The sequence below is a fragment of the Schistocerca piceifrons genome, chromosome 3 (assembly GCF_021461385.2).
Source record: "Schistocerca piceifrons isolate TAMUIC-IGC-003096 chromosome 3, iqSchPice1.1, whole genome shotgun sequence".
Lineage (NCBI taxonomy): Eukaryota > Metazoa > Arthropoda > Insecta > Orthoptera > Acrididae > Schistocerca > Schistocerca piceifrons.
This window is the reverse complement of record NC_060140.1, coordinates 216217701-216235340: the sequence shown is the minus strand read 5'-3', so window position 1 is coordinate 216235340 and position 17640 is coordinate 216217701. Positions and strand designations below refer to the sequence as shown.

General features: G+C 42.0%; 1 protein-coding gene across 1 annotated transcript in view; it reads right to left on the bottom strand.

Annotated features, from left to right (window-relative positions):
- LOC124788522 overlaps positions 1-17640 on the bottom strand; it is a 215060-nt gene that overhangs the window by 125834 nt on the left and 71586 nt on the right. Inside the window, exon 2 of the mRNA XM_047255792.1 lies at positions 10312-10798. Within this exon, the coding sequence (XP_047111748.1) occupies positions 10312-10657 (346 nt within the window). The 5' untranslated portion in view covers positions 10658-10798. The remainder of the gene's footprint in view (positions 1-10311; positions 10799-17640) is intronic.

Below are 17640 nucleotides of genomic sequence, written 5' to 3'. Positions count from 1 at the left end.
CCGGTCAAAGAAAACCATCATAACGACCGGGAGAGCGGTGTGCCGACCACAACCACTCCTATCCGCATCTTCAACTGAGGATGACACGGCGGTCGGATGGTCACGATGGGGCCACTTGTGGCCTGAAGATGGAGTGCAATTAGATCCATAGCATATTCTGGTGAGAGCCAAATCATTATGACCACTGCCCACCCGCGAGACAGAAAGCCGACGTGTGGCTTTGTAGGCTTGTGACGAGGTAAGGACAGTACATGCCACGGTCCAAACAGTGTCTAGAATGGATCAGTAAAAAAATAGAGAAACGTCAAGAGGGTGTTAAAGTTGTATGTGTTCTAAATATTCTCCCTTCATTTTAGTATTCTCACTTCCAAATGATCGTAAAGTGCAAAGTGGCATCTTGTGATAGACTGTCCCAAGCGTTTTGCACCATTTGTTGCAATTCAGCAATGGTTTTTTCAGCCCCCTCCCCCTCATAGACTGCAGGAAAAAAATGCAGCACCCTCAAGGACTGTGTTCAGTGACACCAGGGTATAACATGTGCACCTTCAGGTGTTGTAGTTTTAGGAATTCATTTGTCACGCCCATCAGCGGTCGGATGGCGCTCAGGAGGCCTGTCTGTACATCCTCTGTTTTGACTCTGCAGGCAGTAGCTATGCAGAGTTTAGAGATGAATAGTGTTTACGACACTCTTTTAGGGTACAATCATGCGCCATCGACTACGCACGCCTTTTGAACAGCTTCGCAATTTGACGGGGCGAATTGCTCACCTGCGGATGGATGTATCGACGGACCGTTAGACATGTTGGGTACAATGTATAGCTGTCGTGCCGCTGTTTTCGACAGTGCTCTGTGAAACATTCCCACACCTGTAGACCAGGTTCTGGACGTCAGTGTAATACAGATGGATGCCAAAAACGACGCAGTGTGCGAGAAGCAGTGACCGACCCAACATCATCCAGGGACGGAATCTGGGAACATGTTAGACCTGGTGCGTCATCAGGGGCCACTGGGAACCGTCTGCTCATAGCGGGACTAAGAACACCTGTGCTCTTGGTCAGACTGTAGCTGTCTCCACGACACCGCCAAGCATGGCCACTCTGGTGTAGCAAAAGAATTGACTGCAGCGTGCAATAACATTGTCTTCCGTGATGAGAGTAGGTTCTGTCTGTATGTGAGTGATGAACGTATACGTGTAAAGCGTGGACTAGGTGAGCTGACTATTGCAGCTTCCATTCCCCCACGACACACAGATCCTCCCCGTGATTAAGGGTGTGGGGGCCATCAGTTTCGACTCGCGTCACATTTGACATTTCCGCAGGGTGAAGTAACCAGTGGTCGCTACATTGCACAGGCTGTTTTCCCCGTGCTACTGTCATTTTTTCAACAGGAAGGTGGTACGCTTTTTCAGCAGAACATTACACGTTCACAATAATGTGTTCTCCGTGATGTACAACTACCCTGGCCAGAAAGATCACCAGATCTCTCGCCATTTCAACGCGTATAGGGCATGATTACACGTGAACATATTCGTTCTCCGGAGCGAGGGGGAGGGGGCTGAAAAAACCATTGCTGAATTGCAACAAATGGTGCAAAACGCTTGGGACAGTCTATCACAAGATGCCACTTTGCACCTTTACGATCATTTGGAAGTGAGAATACACACACTCTTGGTCGCCAGAGGGGGATGCACTGTGTACTGATGGGACGGTTTGGGTATCCTTTACTGTGACATGTGTTTCGTGTGGTCTGAATTTACTATCAAATACTCCTACAATGATGGACAACCTGCCACCTAACTTTTCAGTAAAATGAGCTTGTCGTTGATGGTGTTGTGTTTCTTTCCCAGCAGCGTACAATCATGTGAAACTCTCAGAAAAGTCGCTCTGTTCAACTCACACGTCACATTGTCTTGAATGTCGGTAAAGTCGTCAAAGCATTGAGCCTTCATGAGAATTTCTGCACCGTGTCGTTTTGAGGCAGTTTCGTGTGAGAACACTAAATCTCGTCTCCCGTGATTATTTTTTCTAGAAAAGAATTGTCCGCGGTTTGCTTTTCAATCAAGTCACGGCGAGCGTCCATGCTTCTTCGTTTTGATTGGGAATCAAAGTTTCCGGGACAAACTTTGCACACGGTTTTCGCTTCTTCAAAACATTTTGTGGAATGTCTTGTATACTTGACTTAGAGATGCTGCTCCACCGCGATTTGTGACACAAATACGTTGGCACATTGCCGTCGCACGTAAACTAATTAACACTACCTGCTCACAACTGAGTGGTCAAACGCACATCTTTGTTTTACAGTTGTTCATTCAAGCTGTCACTGCGCTGACGTCGCTTATTCATCAGTGTCGGAACTTTTTGGACGGACACTGTATAAGAACTGCACAGGCGAATAGGAAATCATTTATTGCGGACCGGAAACGGGGAAATTCACAGTCTTAAGCTGTATTACTAAAAGGTCAGTTGTTATATCCTGTCGCCTGGGAACGAGTATCTCGTAAGCTGGTGTCGCGAGCGTTTATGGAAAGTGGTTGGTGGACGGTGGAACCACGAGAAGGCGACACAGTGAGGGATTTCCGCTCCTCATCATAGAACGAGGTCAGACGCGTGGCCGTTCTGTAGGGCACAGTAGGTGGCGGTCTGTGAACTCAGGATCATCGAGATTGGATCGTGGATCAGTGGAGACGTGTCGCCTGGTCGGACGAATCACATATCTTGTAACAACACTAGGTCGAAGGTAACGCCTGGATACGCCGCCACCAAGACGAACGGCTACTCGAAACACGCACCGCGTCACAGAGCAAGGCGGTGGGTGCAGCATTGCGCCATATTGAACATTTACCCTTTGTCCTACGGGACCTCTGACAGTATTCGAACGCACCATGACGGCTGTGACCTACGTATACATTATTGCAGTTTACTTGCCTCCCTCAATGCTTGATGCCTTTCCCGATAGCGATGACGTCGTCCGGCAGTATAGCTGTCCGTGTCACAAGGTCGAAGTCGTTCTATAGATGTTTGAGAAGCCTGATAGCGACCTCATGTTGATGTCTCCGCCAAGAAATTCACCTGGTCTGAGCCCTATGGAACACATCTGAGAAGCTACCAGGCGCCATATTTGCTTCAGCTATCCACCAGCCCGTAAATTACGTGATCTGTGTGCAGACACCTGATGCCACATACCTCCGGAACCGCCTCCCCCCCTTTCCAAAGACTTGATGAAACACGCTAAGCAGTAGGGTTGGGAAGAACCAACCAGTTAAAACCGATACCCGTATTTTAGTTGTGAATAATCGATATTTTTCGGCACTTGCTTGGTTTCGGTTATAATAGATATTTTCCTTTTTTACTAATAACTGGTATAAAACCCATGTACCAACTTTCCCTAGCAGTGGTGCTAAAACTTTTCGTTTTAGATAAAACCTTTTAAAAAAACTAGTTAAGTAGGGCGTTTTGTTTCCTATGAAAAACTGATATCGTCTATAAATGATGTTGTTTCTAATGAAAGGAGACAAATGAAAGTTCAACACATTACAGAACGTATTTAAGAACAGACTATAGTTGGAGCCACAAGCGATGGCGGTCGAGTTTACACTTGTTCTGCGCATCTACGTCACGTATTCTGCGACAGCCAATGGGCGTTCAGTAGTGTTGTGTGTGCTCTACTGTGGATGCCAGAGCTAATGCGAGAATTAAACGTGATCGTAGCGAGTTGTTTAGTGCATTTCGTTCCTATTTGTTCCTAGTTGTCATGGCTGATTGCGGTGGTAAGTGAAAATTCTGCATAAGCAAGCGAGAGGCATAATTTGCAGGTTATGCGCTTTCTTCAAGCGGAAACGATGCCGTCGCTTGGAATGGTCAACAATGGAATCCCCATCCGTTCCTCGATATGGGTAAACCGCCATTGTTCGTGCATCGGCGTATCACGTAATTTTTCCTGGTAAATGTTCTATTTTGTCCACGATCTGAGTCGTTCGTTTCAATTTTTTGAAAACGATTTTTTTTCAGGAGAAAATCAGTTATATTCAAATTCCCGTGAAAAAGTGAAGATATATATTTTAGAAGAAACCAGCCTCTTCATTAGAAGTAGTTAAAGAGAAACAACGCTGCAAATTTTGCACAAAAGGCTTATTGTTCGTCTGACACTTCTATGAAATAATAAAAGAGAAAGGAAGTGATGGTAACAGTAATAAATCTTTTGATTCTTGCTTAACAATCCATTCGTAGTTTATAATGCAAAAATAAAACAGCTGATCAGCAGCCAGTGTCTACATAATATGCCTTTATCTGCTTGTAAGCCCTCTAAAAACGACAACTTAACACAAAAAACAGAGCTCTCCTAGCTCAGTTGTCACCCTTTATCATTAAACTATTTATAAAGTCCAAATACTGGTATGATCCTCGATTGTAATGTGATTTTTGTAACATACATTTTAAACAGTAGAAAGAGTAGAGAATACTGGTGAATTCTTTGTAGTCTTGAAGCCTCATTTCTTTTTGAGGAATGCAGCGGACGGTGGATGGACTACGTTTTCTTTTCTTTGCCTCTTTTATTCGAAATTTTGATTCTATGTACCGTGAAAGGTATAATGCGAAAGTGTGCGCAATTCGTAGCATTTTTCCATCTTTGTGCGATGTCTACGTTTATTGTTGGAAATAATGGTAATAAACTGAAAATCGGTTATTTTGGGCGGTTTTAACAGACAGGTTAAACTGGAGGTGGAATAAAAACGATGTAGCCGAAAACGGGTTTTTTCAACGATAAGCACCATTTCTACTAAGCACAATCGCTGTTGTACTGCCTTCCTAACGAGGACAAACGTGGTATTAAGGAGGTCGTAATGTTTTGGCTCATGAATGTAGTTCAAGGTCTAAGAAGCCGCATGCCACTACACTCCGACAAACAGTACTGTAGCAAAGCGAACTGGACTTGTTCTTTTGAGTCAAGCTAGCACAAGGAGTAGTCAAAGTTTTAATTGTCACCTCGAAAAAATAATGTTACATAATTAATTTTGTCTCTGTTTGCAGGTATGTGTCAAAAGTTCTGGTACATATTGAAATCCCTGTACCATAGGCCCGTGGCACGCCGCATGAGGAAGCAAAACAAAATGCCATAGACTATTGCAAAAGTGGTGTAAACAAAATGTTCCACGCTCTGGCCCCAAATGGGCCCGATCGACCGCCATGCCATTCTCTGACAATGACGTCATATAATGCGCTACGCGGGACATGTCGTCAGCGCACCGCTTCCCCGCCGTTATCGAGTTTCTGAACTTTAAAACGTCCTTTAATCGCTTGAGTAGCTCCTCAGTTGGCCTCACGAGGGTGAATAAATCCCGTGCCAGTTCTCCCACCAACAAAATATCCCTGACAGTAACAGGAATCGAACCGGAGTCCCTCGCATGGCAGTCAGCCACGCTGACCACACAGTTACGCAGGCGGACGAACTAGAGGCCTATCGTGCAGTAATGTGGTTTTGTGTATTTGAAGGGGAACTGTACAACAGTGCACCAACATACATTGAAGTGACAAAAAGTCATGGGATAGCGATATGCACATATGTTATTGTTGTTGTAGTCTTCAGTTCTGAGACTGGTTTGATGCAGCTCTCCGTGCTACCCTATCTTGCGCAAGCTTCTTCATCTCTTAGTACCTACTGCAACCTACATCCTTCTGAATCTGCTTAGTGTATTCGTCTCTTGGTCTCCCTCTTACGATTTTTACCCTCCACGCTGCCCTCCAATGCTAAATTTGTGATCCCTTGATGCCTCAGAACATGTCCTACCAACCGGTCCCTTCTTCTTGTCAAGGTGTGCCACAAACTCCTCTTCTCCCCAATTCTATTCAATACCTCCTCATTAGTTATGTGATCTACCCATCTAATCTTCAGCATCCTTTCGTAGCACCACATTTCGAAAGCTTCTATTCTCTTCTTGTCCAAACTATTTATCGTCCATGTTTCACTTCCATACATGGCTACACTCCATACAAATACTTTCAGAAACGACTTCCTGACACTTAAATCTATACTCGATGTTAACAAATTTTTCTTCTTCAGAAACGATTTCCTTGCCATTGCCAGTCTATATTTTATATCCTCTCTACTTCGACCATCATCAGTTATTTTTCTCCCCAAATAGCAAAACTCCTTTACTACTTTAAGTGTCTTATTTCCCAATCTAATTCCCTCAACATCACCAGACTTAATTCGACTACATTCCATTATCCTCGTTTTGCTTTTGTTAATGTTCATCTCATATCCTCCTTTCAAGACACTGTCCATTCCGTTTAACTGCTTTTCCAAGTCCTTTGCTGTCTTTGACAGAATTACAATGTCATCGGCGAACCTTAAAGTTTGTATTTCTTCGCCATGGATTTTAATACCTACTCTGAATTTTTTCTTTTGTTTCCTTTACTACTTGCGCAATATACAGATTGAATAACATCGGGGAGAGGCTACAACCCTGTCTCACTCCCTTCCCAACCACTGCTTCCCTTTCCTGCTCCTCGACTCTTACAACTGCCATCTGGTTTCTGTACAAATTGTAAATAGCCTTTCGCTCCCTGTATTTTACTCTTGCCACCTTCAGAATTTAAATGAGAGTATTCCAGTCAACATTCTCAAAAGCTTTCTCTAAGTCTACAAATGCTAGAAACGTAGGTTTGCCTTTCCTTAATCTTTCTTCTAAGATAAGTCGTAAGGTCAGTATTGCCTCACGTGTTCCAATATTTCTACGGAATCCAAACTGATCTTCCCCGAGGTCGGCTTCTACCAGTTTTTCCATTCGTCTGTAAAGAATTCCTGTTAGTATTTTGCAGCTGTGATTTATTAAACTGATAGTTCGATAATTTTCACATCTGTCAACACCTGCTTTCTTTGGGATTGGAATATACATATACATATACATATGGCAATAATATCGCGTACACAACATGTAAAAGGGCAGTGGATTGGCGCAACTGTCATTTCCACTCAGTTGAGTCATGTGAAAAGATTTCCGAAGCGATTATGGCCTCACGACGGGAATTAAAAGACTCTGAACGCAGAGTGGTAGGTGGGGACGGAGATCCACTGTTTCAAGAGTGGCGAGAATACCAAATTCCTGGCATTGCCTCTCAACACGGACGACGCAGTGGCCGACGGCCATCACTTAAACGACCGAGGGCTGCGGCTTTTGTGCAGAGTTAACAGCGCTAACAAGCAACACTACATGAAATAACCGCAGAAATTAATGTGCGACTTACGACGAACGTAGCCTATCCGTTAGCCGTTAATGCGCTATAGGAGCAGACGACCGACGGGAATGCCTTTCCCACCAGTGCGACATAGCCTGCAGCGCCTCTCATGCGCTCGTGACCATATCAGTTGGTCACTAGACGACTGGAAAATCGTGGCGTTGTGACATGAGTCCCGATTTCAGCTGGTAAGAGTTGATGACAGGGTTCGAGTGTGCTGCACACCCCTGAAGCCGTGGACCCAAATTATCAACAAAGCACTGTGCAAGCTGATGGTTGCTTCATAATGGTGTGGACTGTGTTTACAAGGAATGGGCTGGGTCCTCTGGACGTTTGGCTACTTGCAGACCATTTGCAGCCATTCATGGGCGTAATGGTTCCAAACAACAATAGAAATTTTACGGATCAGGCATGTCACCAGCCCACAACTGTTCGCGATTGGTTTGAAGAATTCTGGATAATTCGAATGATTTGACCACCCAGACGTCCCGACATGAATCCCATCGAACACTCATGAGACATAATCGAGAGTTCAGTTCATGCAGAAAATCCTGAAGCAGCAGCTCTTTCGCATTTATGGACGGCTATAGAGGCATTATGGCTCAATATTTCTGCAGGGCTACTTGCAAACCATTTTTAGCCATTTAACGACCTGTTAAATCCATGCCGCGTCGAGTTGCTACAGTTGCTGGGCAAAATGAGGCTCGACACGGTATTATGAGATAGCCCATGACTTTTGGCACCTCAGTATATGACACAATGGTAGTCGGCGCCAACTGTTTGAGTGTGGCCAGACAAGTCTGAATATTAATGAACGAAGTGGCCGACCATCTGCCTGTGAAGTGTAGGGCCTGGTGCTCGAAGACCAGCGTATTTAAGTCGAAGAGATAACGTAAAAAATGAACCCATCTCTTGAATCAATTTTCAGCGTCTTGGACGACCTTTTCAACGTGACAAAGGTCACCACTTCGCTGGGTTAAGCGACTGCTCACTTATATTCCCAAAGTCCGTAAACCGAGGAGCCAGTGGTTATGATGCAACGGTGTCAAGCCAATCCGGACGACTTCCGCAGCTGCCTAATCACTATCGATGATTGTTGGGTGTGTCATTATGACGCCAAGACAAAAGAGTGTAGCAAACAGTTGAGAAATGTGGATTTTCGGAAAAATCGAAGATCCAATCATCACAGGGTAAGCTGACGCTGCGTTTCTTGCGGCCAGCTTGGTAAAGGGCTAAGATTTAGCCCGCAAGAAGCAAAACGTCTCGGGAACATACTACCGAAATCTACTGATGAGTTTACAATGGACTGCAAAGATGAAGCGTCGTGGAATGGTGTCCATCGGGATGATTTTGATCCACGACACTGTCCCAGCTCACTTTGCGCAGGATACGGCCAGAGGAGTTGCTTTTTTGAAATATCATTTTTTACCTCTCCCACCTCAACCCTCCCCCCTCCCCCCTCTCCCGTCCCCCGAAACTCGGTGTTCTCCTGACATGTCACTCCTTGGCTTCTTCCATTGCGCGGTGGGAAGAAGATCTCCAGAATAACCAACAGGTGATTTTCGAGGTGGTTCCTGAACAGCCAAAATGTAGACTTCTACAAGCAAGGTCTCCAAGTCATCCAACCATAAACAAGTTTCACAGTCGCAGCTTGATATTTTTAGATGGTAATTAAAATTTTATTTCATTTTGTAAAAGAGACATTCAAAAATTAAAGAGACAAATTGATGCAGAAATGAAACAGTTTGCCGGAAGAGTTTCCTAGTTTCACGAATTTAGGTTGGCATCACTGAGATGAACTGAGAACAGCTGACGGATAAAAACTGGTTTGATTATAATCACATTTACATTTAAAGATGAGTGTCTGCTTGAAATTACCACATTAGTTGAACAACGTTCAGTGATCCGGTGTATTTTACATTACGAAGTTGAAAAACCGGCTTAAATCTTTTATCGAATGATTTTACAGTATGATGAACGTTGTATGAACTGTGGAAATTTTTATAAGTGGGTAGAACAGTTCAAAAACGGCCGAACCTCAGTGACTGACGAGCCACGTCCTGGCTGGCCAATTGAAATGTAACCATCTTCGCTTGAAACGCACACTGACGACATAATTCGTGAAGACCGACGTGTTACAGTTCGATATATAGCAAAAATCAGTTGTAATAAGTCTTGGCACAGTTCACAGCGTTATCAATAACAAGTTCAACTACAGCAAAACAAGTGTAAAATTGGTCCCCAAAGAGTTAATGCAACAGCACAAGAAAATTACACTGAAGTTGTGTTCAGACTAGAAAGATCAGTGTGAAGGTGAAGATGGCCCTGTTCTAAACAAGATTTTAACGTGTAATGAAACTCGGGTTACCACTGTCAACCGGTCCAAAAGGCAAAGCGTAGAATGGAAGTACACCAGCTCACCTGTCCGAAAGAAATTCAGAAGGCTAGCATCAGCGGGAAAAGCCATGTTGACTGTCTTTTGGGATGCCCAGGTATCGTCTTCTGTGATTATTTCGAAAATCAGTGCACAACAAACATTGCTTACTACCTAGACATGGTGATGAACAAAGTAAAGACAGCAATGAGGGGAAAAAAGTCGCGAATCTCAAAGGAAAGGCTCGATATTGCTACAGGACAACTCTCGCCCTAACACCGCCAACGGACCCAAGGAATCATTGAAAAAATGGACTGGGAGGTACTGCCTCATTGTGTACAGTCCAGATGTGGCTCTCTCTGATTTTCATTTGTTTTGTCCAATCAAGAAGGCATTACATGAGAAAAAAAAGTTCAGCAACAACTAGGAGGTCAAAGCGTTAATGGGAAGGTGGCTCAAACTACAAGACGAAGACTTCTTTGCATCAGTCATTAAAAAAAAGCTAGTTCATATGTGGGACAAGTCAATTAATATTGATGGGGATTATTTTGAGAAGTAGTAAAAATCTCATTTTTTTAAAATACACAATTTTTTTCTACATCAGTCTGTCTCTTTTTATTATTGACTGTCCCCCATACATTATACGTGAAAAGATAGAACCCAATTCAGTAAGATTAAATTAATCCTGTATTTGCTACATACCACAATGGCCATCTTCTGGGTTCAGCAAATCATGCCAGCACAACCATTTACCTTCCAGGACAGATTTCTTAACGAGGTCTCTCAAGTTCTGCTCTGAACTTAAGTGCCTGGTGTATGTGATCTGTCTCTTTTTCCTAAGGTTCAAAGAGTTGTAATACGTGTTACTGACATTAGGAAAACTCTTCGTTTTTAAAAAAACAGATGATGATCTTGCCATTCGCCAGTTTTCCGAGGGGATGGAAGCTCTTTTGTCTTCATAATCTTCATCGTAAAATGTACTTTTGCCACGTCTTTTATCTGATTCCCCTTCTTCATCCGCGTGGCTTGAGGACTGCGCGGAATCCATTATTGGCACTTGAAGTCTTTACACTGCCAAACTGTTATAGTTATCCGATTTCCATCATTATGCTTCTTTGTTTTCCCCTCAACAATTCACATTCTGTCTGTATGATCTGTTAGTATCCCTCTACGAAAGTTCCTCCATTCGCTGAAACAAAAAATTAAAGATTGTTAATAATTCCGAAAGAACAAAAAAAATCAAAAGTTAGAATATGAAAAGAGGGTATACTCAGACACAAAGAAAACAGACTACTACCATTACTAATTTGTTTGAATGTAAAGAAAATTTCTGTCCAGTACTCTCAGAAAAAATACAGTAGAAGGAATTTTATTTGTATTTGTTGAATGCCTGTAAATGAATTTTATGCTAATAAATGGGTGTGGTTGCTTAGCAACATGCGTCCTATTCAAATATAGCCGCTTATAAAAGCGTCTTGAGGACGAAGTTGTACCGGATGGTTATAATTAAAGTGGACCTACTAACAGAGGTCCAGTGTGGGCTGTATTTATCATATGGCAGCGAACTTGGAAGATATACTGATGCGGTAATGCGGAGCCGATTTACGCGGGAAAGAAAATTAGTTCCAAAATTTCGCGCTGTGTATACAAGACACGCATATAAAAATGTTTCCGTATGTAATGGATTAGGAACAGGATGTGGACGAAAAAGGTCAGACAAGTGAGAAAAGTATAAGGTAGATTTTATTATTATACACTGCATACACAATTTGTTCAATATGAGCACCGGTAACATAGACGAGATGCTGTATCCGTAGTATGACCTGATCAACAGTTGCTCCCAGCAGATCCTTTGGAATCTGAGCAACGTGTTCCTGTACATTGGCCTTCAGATCAAGTAGAGACAGAATATGTCCCTGGTAAACGCGTTCTTTCACATATCAAATGGCTCTGAGCACTATGGGACTTAACTGCTGTCATCAGTTCCCTAGAACTTAGAACTACTTAAACCTAACTAACCTAAGGACATCGCACACATCCATGTCCGAGGCAGGATTCGAACCTGCGACCGTAGCAGTCAGATCATATGATCTTGCAGGCAATGCACCTGGAGATACACGTTCGTGGAATGTTACATTGAGCAGATTTTTCACTGGGCGATAAACATTGCCCTATCTTGCATGAAAACAACGGGTTCCACATAACTGCATTCTTTCAAAGCAGGAATCATAGGCTGTACAAGGAGGACTCAGTAACGTGCAGACGTCACTGTACACCTAACAGGCCCCCTCTTCAAAGAAGAAAGGACCAACAATAAAGGTGCTTGTTATTCCACACAACACAGTCACATACGGCGAATGTAATGGATCGTCGTGCACAACAGGCAGTTTAACGGCTTCCAAAATTCGGCAGTTCTGGTATTCGCAGGACCCTGTAGGGTACAATGTGCCTCGTCATTCTATAGAATATCGCCTGCCCATATGTCATCTACTTCGATCCGTGTCAGAAACCGTAGCGCAAATTCAGAATGTTGCTGCAGAAAATGAGGTTTCAGTCGCTGCACTGTCTGGATTTGTGTAAAACAGACCGCCAAACTTTCCATGGAATGCACAGTTCTGCTGACACTGCACAAGCACTAGCACTACCTGGGGCACGTTATAGCAACAGTATTTTCGTCAATAACTTTCACTAGGATAGGACACCTTCCTCTTCTAGGTGTAACACCACACTCATCCGTGTTTTCGAATTTCGTTATCATCTTCTTTAAACGATTTAATGATTTCAGGTCTCTCCTCAGACCTTTTAGTTGGCGATACTCTGTCAATGCTGCACTATAATTGCTGCCGTTCACATAAAACAGTTTCAATAAAAGTGCATGGTCTCTCTCCTCGACAGCTATACTGTTCCCTCACGCTATGGGTTGTCAAATGACAGTGTAGTGTCATACTGTCATACAAACAGCGCCAGATTTGTACCTGGTGACCACAATCGGAACTAATTTTTTTCCAGTGTAAATCGGTTCTGCATTAATGTATTAGCATATCTACCACGTTTCGCAGCCGTACGATAATTACTGGACACACTGGACCTCTGTAGTAGCTGCTCTTTAATTACAACCACCTGGTGGCTGTCAAACATGAGAGAGAAAAAGTATATGACATCAGCAGTTTTCGTTCTTTATTGTACTACTTGTATCGACTGGACCAAAGTTACGAAAATGAAACATCAACAGTTTCAAAAATTATTGCCAAGAGATACATACAGTATTGGCAGAAATGCATGGTACGAAAAGGAACTTTTTAAAAATAACGACATAAATTATTGCAAGGAGTAAATAAGTTGTCAGTTTTAATCATCACCTCGAAATAATGAAATTACCTAATTAATTGTTTTCAGGTACACGTTTGCAGTCCTGGGACACAATGAAATCCCTATGCCACAGTACTGCTGCATGCCACTAGAATAGTAAAAATAAGACGGTACAACGCAAGGTCTACATAGGCTTGACGCAGGTCATTGGTAAAGTGGAGAATATGTGATAATTCCATTTCGCCAGCACCCAGGATTCTTTTTTTTTTTTTGGTATCTATATTATATGATGGTTAAATGGACTTAGTCCAGTTTTAGTGATTGCAGCAGTTGTCTCTCATCACCACTGATATCTACACCACTCATCTTTGCAGGGGTGCGAGAGTTAAACTGTGATTTTCATTTGTAAAGAAGCATTTGAAAGCGGAGTTCATCGTTTCTGTTTTTTCTTTGCTAGCCCGTATCTTCAATTTTTAGTCCCTGACTCGTCAAGACAGTCCGGCCCTAAGTTTGGTACCACTAATAGCCTTAAATATGAACAGAATTTCTTTAGATTTTGTTACTGATCTTTCGAAAAACCTGTATTTCCAAACAGAAAGACGTATCTTTACGGTATCGGTTTTAAGAAAGCGATAACATGTCATGGATATTGCTAGTTTCCAAGACAGGGAGCTGAGCTAGAACCAGATCGAATCTACGTGCAGGATTAACGATCGTAGGCTAAGTGTAAATTTATTCTTGTCTATTACACCGGTCAGCGTGGATTTGGTTTTAAGGCTGTTTCCCACACTATTCTAGGAAAATTCTGGGCAGGTCCCCATATTCCGCCTCAGAGAGTACGATACATATGCAGTTAAAATACAACACACAGCACGAAGCTTACACGATTCGCAGACAGACGATGCACAAGACTTCCCCCCCTTCCTTTACCTTGACATCTGTGTGACGTCACCAAAGGTTTCCTGTTACAAAGTTAAATACTAAAATAAAATCTGCCAAGTCCTGGAAAAGCGGAACAAATACTAGACGAGACATACGTTTGGGAAAAGAAGTGTTCTTCAGTATCCGGAGTAGTGGTAAGGTTTTCTTGATGTTAAATATTGCGCATCTGAGAGAAACTTGCTATCTAGAATCCTTCAAGCTGTCTTCCATAACCTTTTAGCTTTTTCCTGACTACGTAAGCTTTTTTTTTCTGCACGAGTAGTGGCATTTTGGACCTTAATAGTAAACATATCACGATTTTTGCATGCATCTTTTCTCAGGCTTTTGAAATCAGCCAATCTGCTGAAGAGAACCAATCTATACGTTTTCTTTCTGCAGAAGCGTATGTGAGGACCTTATTTGTTCATCTTTGAATGGCAACCACGTGCAAAATTAATTTGTTTCTTCGGTGCAGAACATTAAATAACAGTTCCATAGGCTCGACTCAAAAATTTTAGTTATATGCATTGTATCCTTACTGTTGATGTACTATTAACAAGAATGTCTGACGATAGATCTGTATAATAAACTTTATACAAGGTGCTCAAACAGTAAGGATCGAAATTGTACAGGAGACAGAGGTTCCTAATCTGAATATTCCGAGGTAAATGAATGTTTTAAGCTATAGGAGGTACTTAAATTAACAAATACTGTGAGATACACTAAGCTCGTTTATTTTTTATATTTATTACTGTTTAATCACTTGAGCATTTCACAATATCCCTCTGTCCCAGCTGCTGGTCGTCTTCACTAAAAGCCCAGTACACGATCAAACACATTTGTCAAATTCGCACATTTCTATCCGCGGTATCACCAAAATAGCCCATACACGATCCATCAAGTTGAGAAAGACTTGACACTTCTATCATTTAACCTCACTTTTGAAGCAGACGCTGTTCGTGGATGCTGTACTTTGACGCTAGTGGTAATGGTTACAAGTATAGATAACGCAATTCTAAAATTGACACTGGCCCCGTGTTTAAAGGAGAAGAAGAAAGTAAGAAATATACGCATTAAAACCTGTTAAAGGAATTGTTGCACCCGGAACCTGATGATGACAATAACTTTCTACGAATGAACAGTAAAACTTTTACTCAGCTGTTCAGTTACTTAGCCCTCACATTGAAAAAGAAGGCACACAAAGGCTATGTGAAAATTTATTTTCTTCTGCTTGGTCCTCTAATGACAATTCATTAAAATACTACATCGTGAAGACAAGTAGCTTACATTGTGCATGGAAGAAGTGGATAACTTCGATTTTTTTTTTGTTTTGTTTTATTGCGCTCCCTCTAACATGTTGTGCGTAGAATATTGATTTTCTCCTTAGCCTCTTCTTGCATAATGTGTGGTTGAGAAAGACTTGACACTTCTATCATTTTGTAATTACCAGTACTATTTTGTTTCTGTCCTTGATCGTAGTTTTCGTAGTTGTGGAAATTCACAATCACTGAGATAAATTGTAATAAAACTCTTTTTCACTAAGCGTATGCGGCGAAATATCAGCAAAAACAACGTCCGCCATCTTTTCAAATTTCCTGTCAATCAACATTTCTCTCAAACACGTCAACACGTTCTGTGTTTGGCAAAAACACGACGAAATAGTTGGCAACCATATAAAAGTTTGAACTACTATTTGACTGTGCACTGGTAGGGTTGCTATACCTAACTCTGAAATGGAGGTGTAGAACTGAAGTAAAAAATTTATTAAATATAATTACTTTTTAGTTAGAACGCAATTAGATGGAACTTGTTGCTGCAGAAGTAGTAGGTACACAAAATTTTTCGGATGATTTGACCTTTTTCTGGAAGCCTTTTTGTCGTTTTATATATTTGCAAAACAACATGCAAGTCACCCTGTTGTTAAACTGGCACTGTAAGATTGACTCTACATTCACTGGCAACAGTCGATTTCTTCCATCAATCCACTGGGTCGTCATAAGCGAAAATACTCTTTCCACAGTGGCGTTGTGTACGACAATAAAATGCAAATACTCGCATAATTTTAGCAGTTGGCATTTGCGTTCAGGATTTTCGGTTTCGTTAAGAAAGTAAATCCACCTTGCTTCCACGGAATATTTCGACTTCAATTCTTCCGAGTCACGCTTATTTCCAAAAAGCTCTTCAGATACATACAGCATATTGCTGAAAACAACTGTCGCTTGAAATCTTCTCACCATTTTTAGTCAAATAATATTCGATCATAACCCAATATGGGGTTTCAAATAGCGTCATCCAACCAAATACCAGCTTTTTATTAAAAGAAATAGCCCATTTCTGTAAGTAATCAATTGATATGGTATAGAAAGCCGTTGTCTCTTTCTCGAATTTCGAAACCAAATTAATTATTTCACGGTTAGGGCTCTCATTCTTTAATTTGTTGAAATTCATCTTGGTTTTCAGGCCAATAAAATTGGCAATGTTCCTTTCACTCAGACGTCTTTGAGTATCGATTAATATATTTCTTATTAAATTATCGAGTCTTTATTCTTCTTCATGCTTTTTAAATTTTTTTCAAGCAGAGCCAGGTTTGACTGCAGAAACATGAAGTAAATTTCACTGAAAAAAATCTGAAATTATTTTAGGTGGCCTCTCTTCGGCGTCAAAAAATTGTCATGGAATCCAAAGCTTAAGAATTCTCTCAACTGCGGGCATTGACGGCAGCCACCTTGTTTTGGGGTGAGATAGAAGAGTCTGATGACTGACATCAACGTTTAAGCAGAGCTCTTTCAGCTTCTCTGTTCTTACCATGTATATTGAAAAATCATTAAATATTTTCATGACGATTATTTCCTTCCAAGGAGAGCTTCTGTAAAGTTTGGAAGGTAGGAGGCGAAGTACTGGCAGAAGTAAGGCTGTGAGGACGGGGCGTGAGTCGTGCTTGGGTAGCTCAGATGGTCATGCCGGCACGGTAACTCAGCGTGTTCGGTCAGAGGATTAGCTGCCCTCTGTAATAAAAAAAACTGAGTTAATGGATCAAACAACGAACTGAAACGGGCGTCTCGCGACGTTCGCACCGAGCAGATGAAACGAACGAAAACGAACAAAATGAGATTAAAAAAAAAAGATGGTAGAGCACTTGCCCGCGAAAGGCAAAGTTCCAGAGTTCGAGTCTCGGTCCGGCACACAGTTTTAATCTGCCAGGAAGTTTCATATCAGCGCACACTCCGATGCAGAGTGAAAATCTCATTCGCTTGGGTGTAGTTGTGATATGTTTTCAGTTTTGCAAAGTAAATGGTCAATTTCCGTCGCTATCCGTGTATTCGGAGTTTCAGTGTTTGTCAGTGCACATGTGCTGCGCAGCACATCATGAAAATCGTTTGAGGGGTGATGCTCTATACATTTGTTGGCACAAATCCGCTTTGACTCGCATTTAAAAATAGCCGCGGTGATAAAAGATATCTTTTTATCGACGAAAATTTTCCCAGTGCCTTCTGAAAACTAAATTGCGCTGCTTTTTCCTTATCCAGAGAAACATGATTTATTATCTGACACGCCGCAAAAAAAAAAAAAAAAGTCGACCAACGGTATGCATGAAGAGCCTGATTGCCTTATCTTTCACTATCACAATCTTGATTAATAAGGAGAGGCCCCCAGAAGTGGGATCGACTTTTTGAAACCATCAATACGGGGGTGGAGGTTATGGTCCCAGGTATCACACCCTGCTGCCATTCACCCTGTTGCGCTCTCAGCTCTCGTTTACGAATAATCGACGAAAAAAATTTCGCAATTTCGCGTGATGCT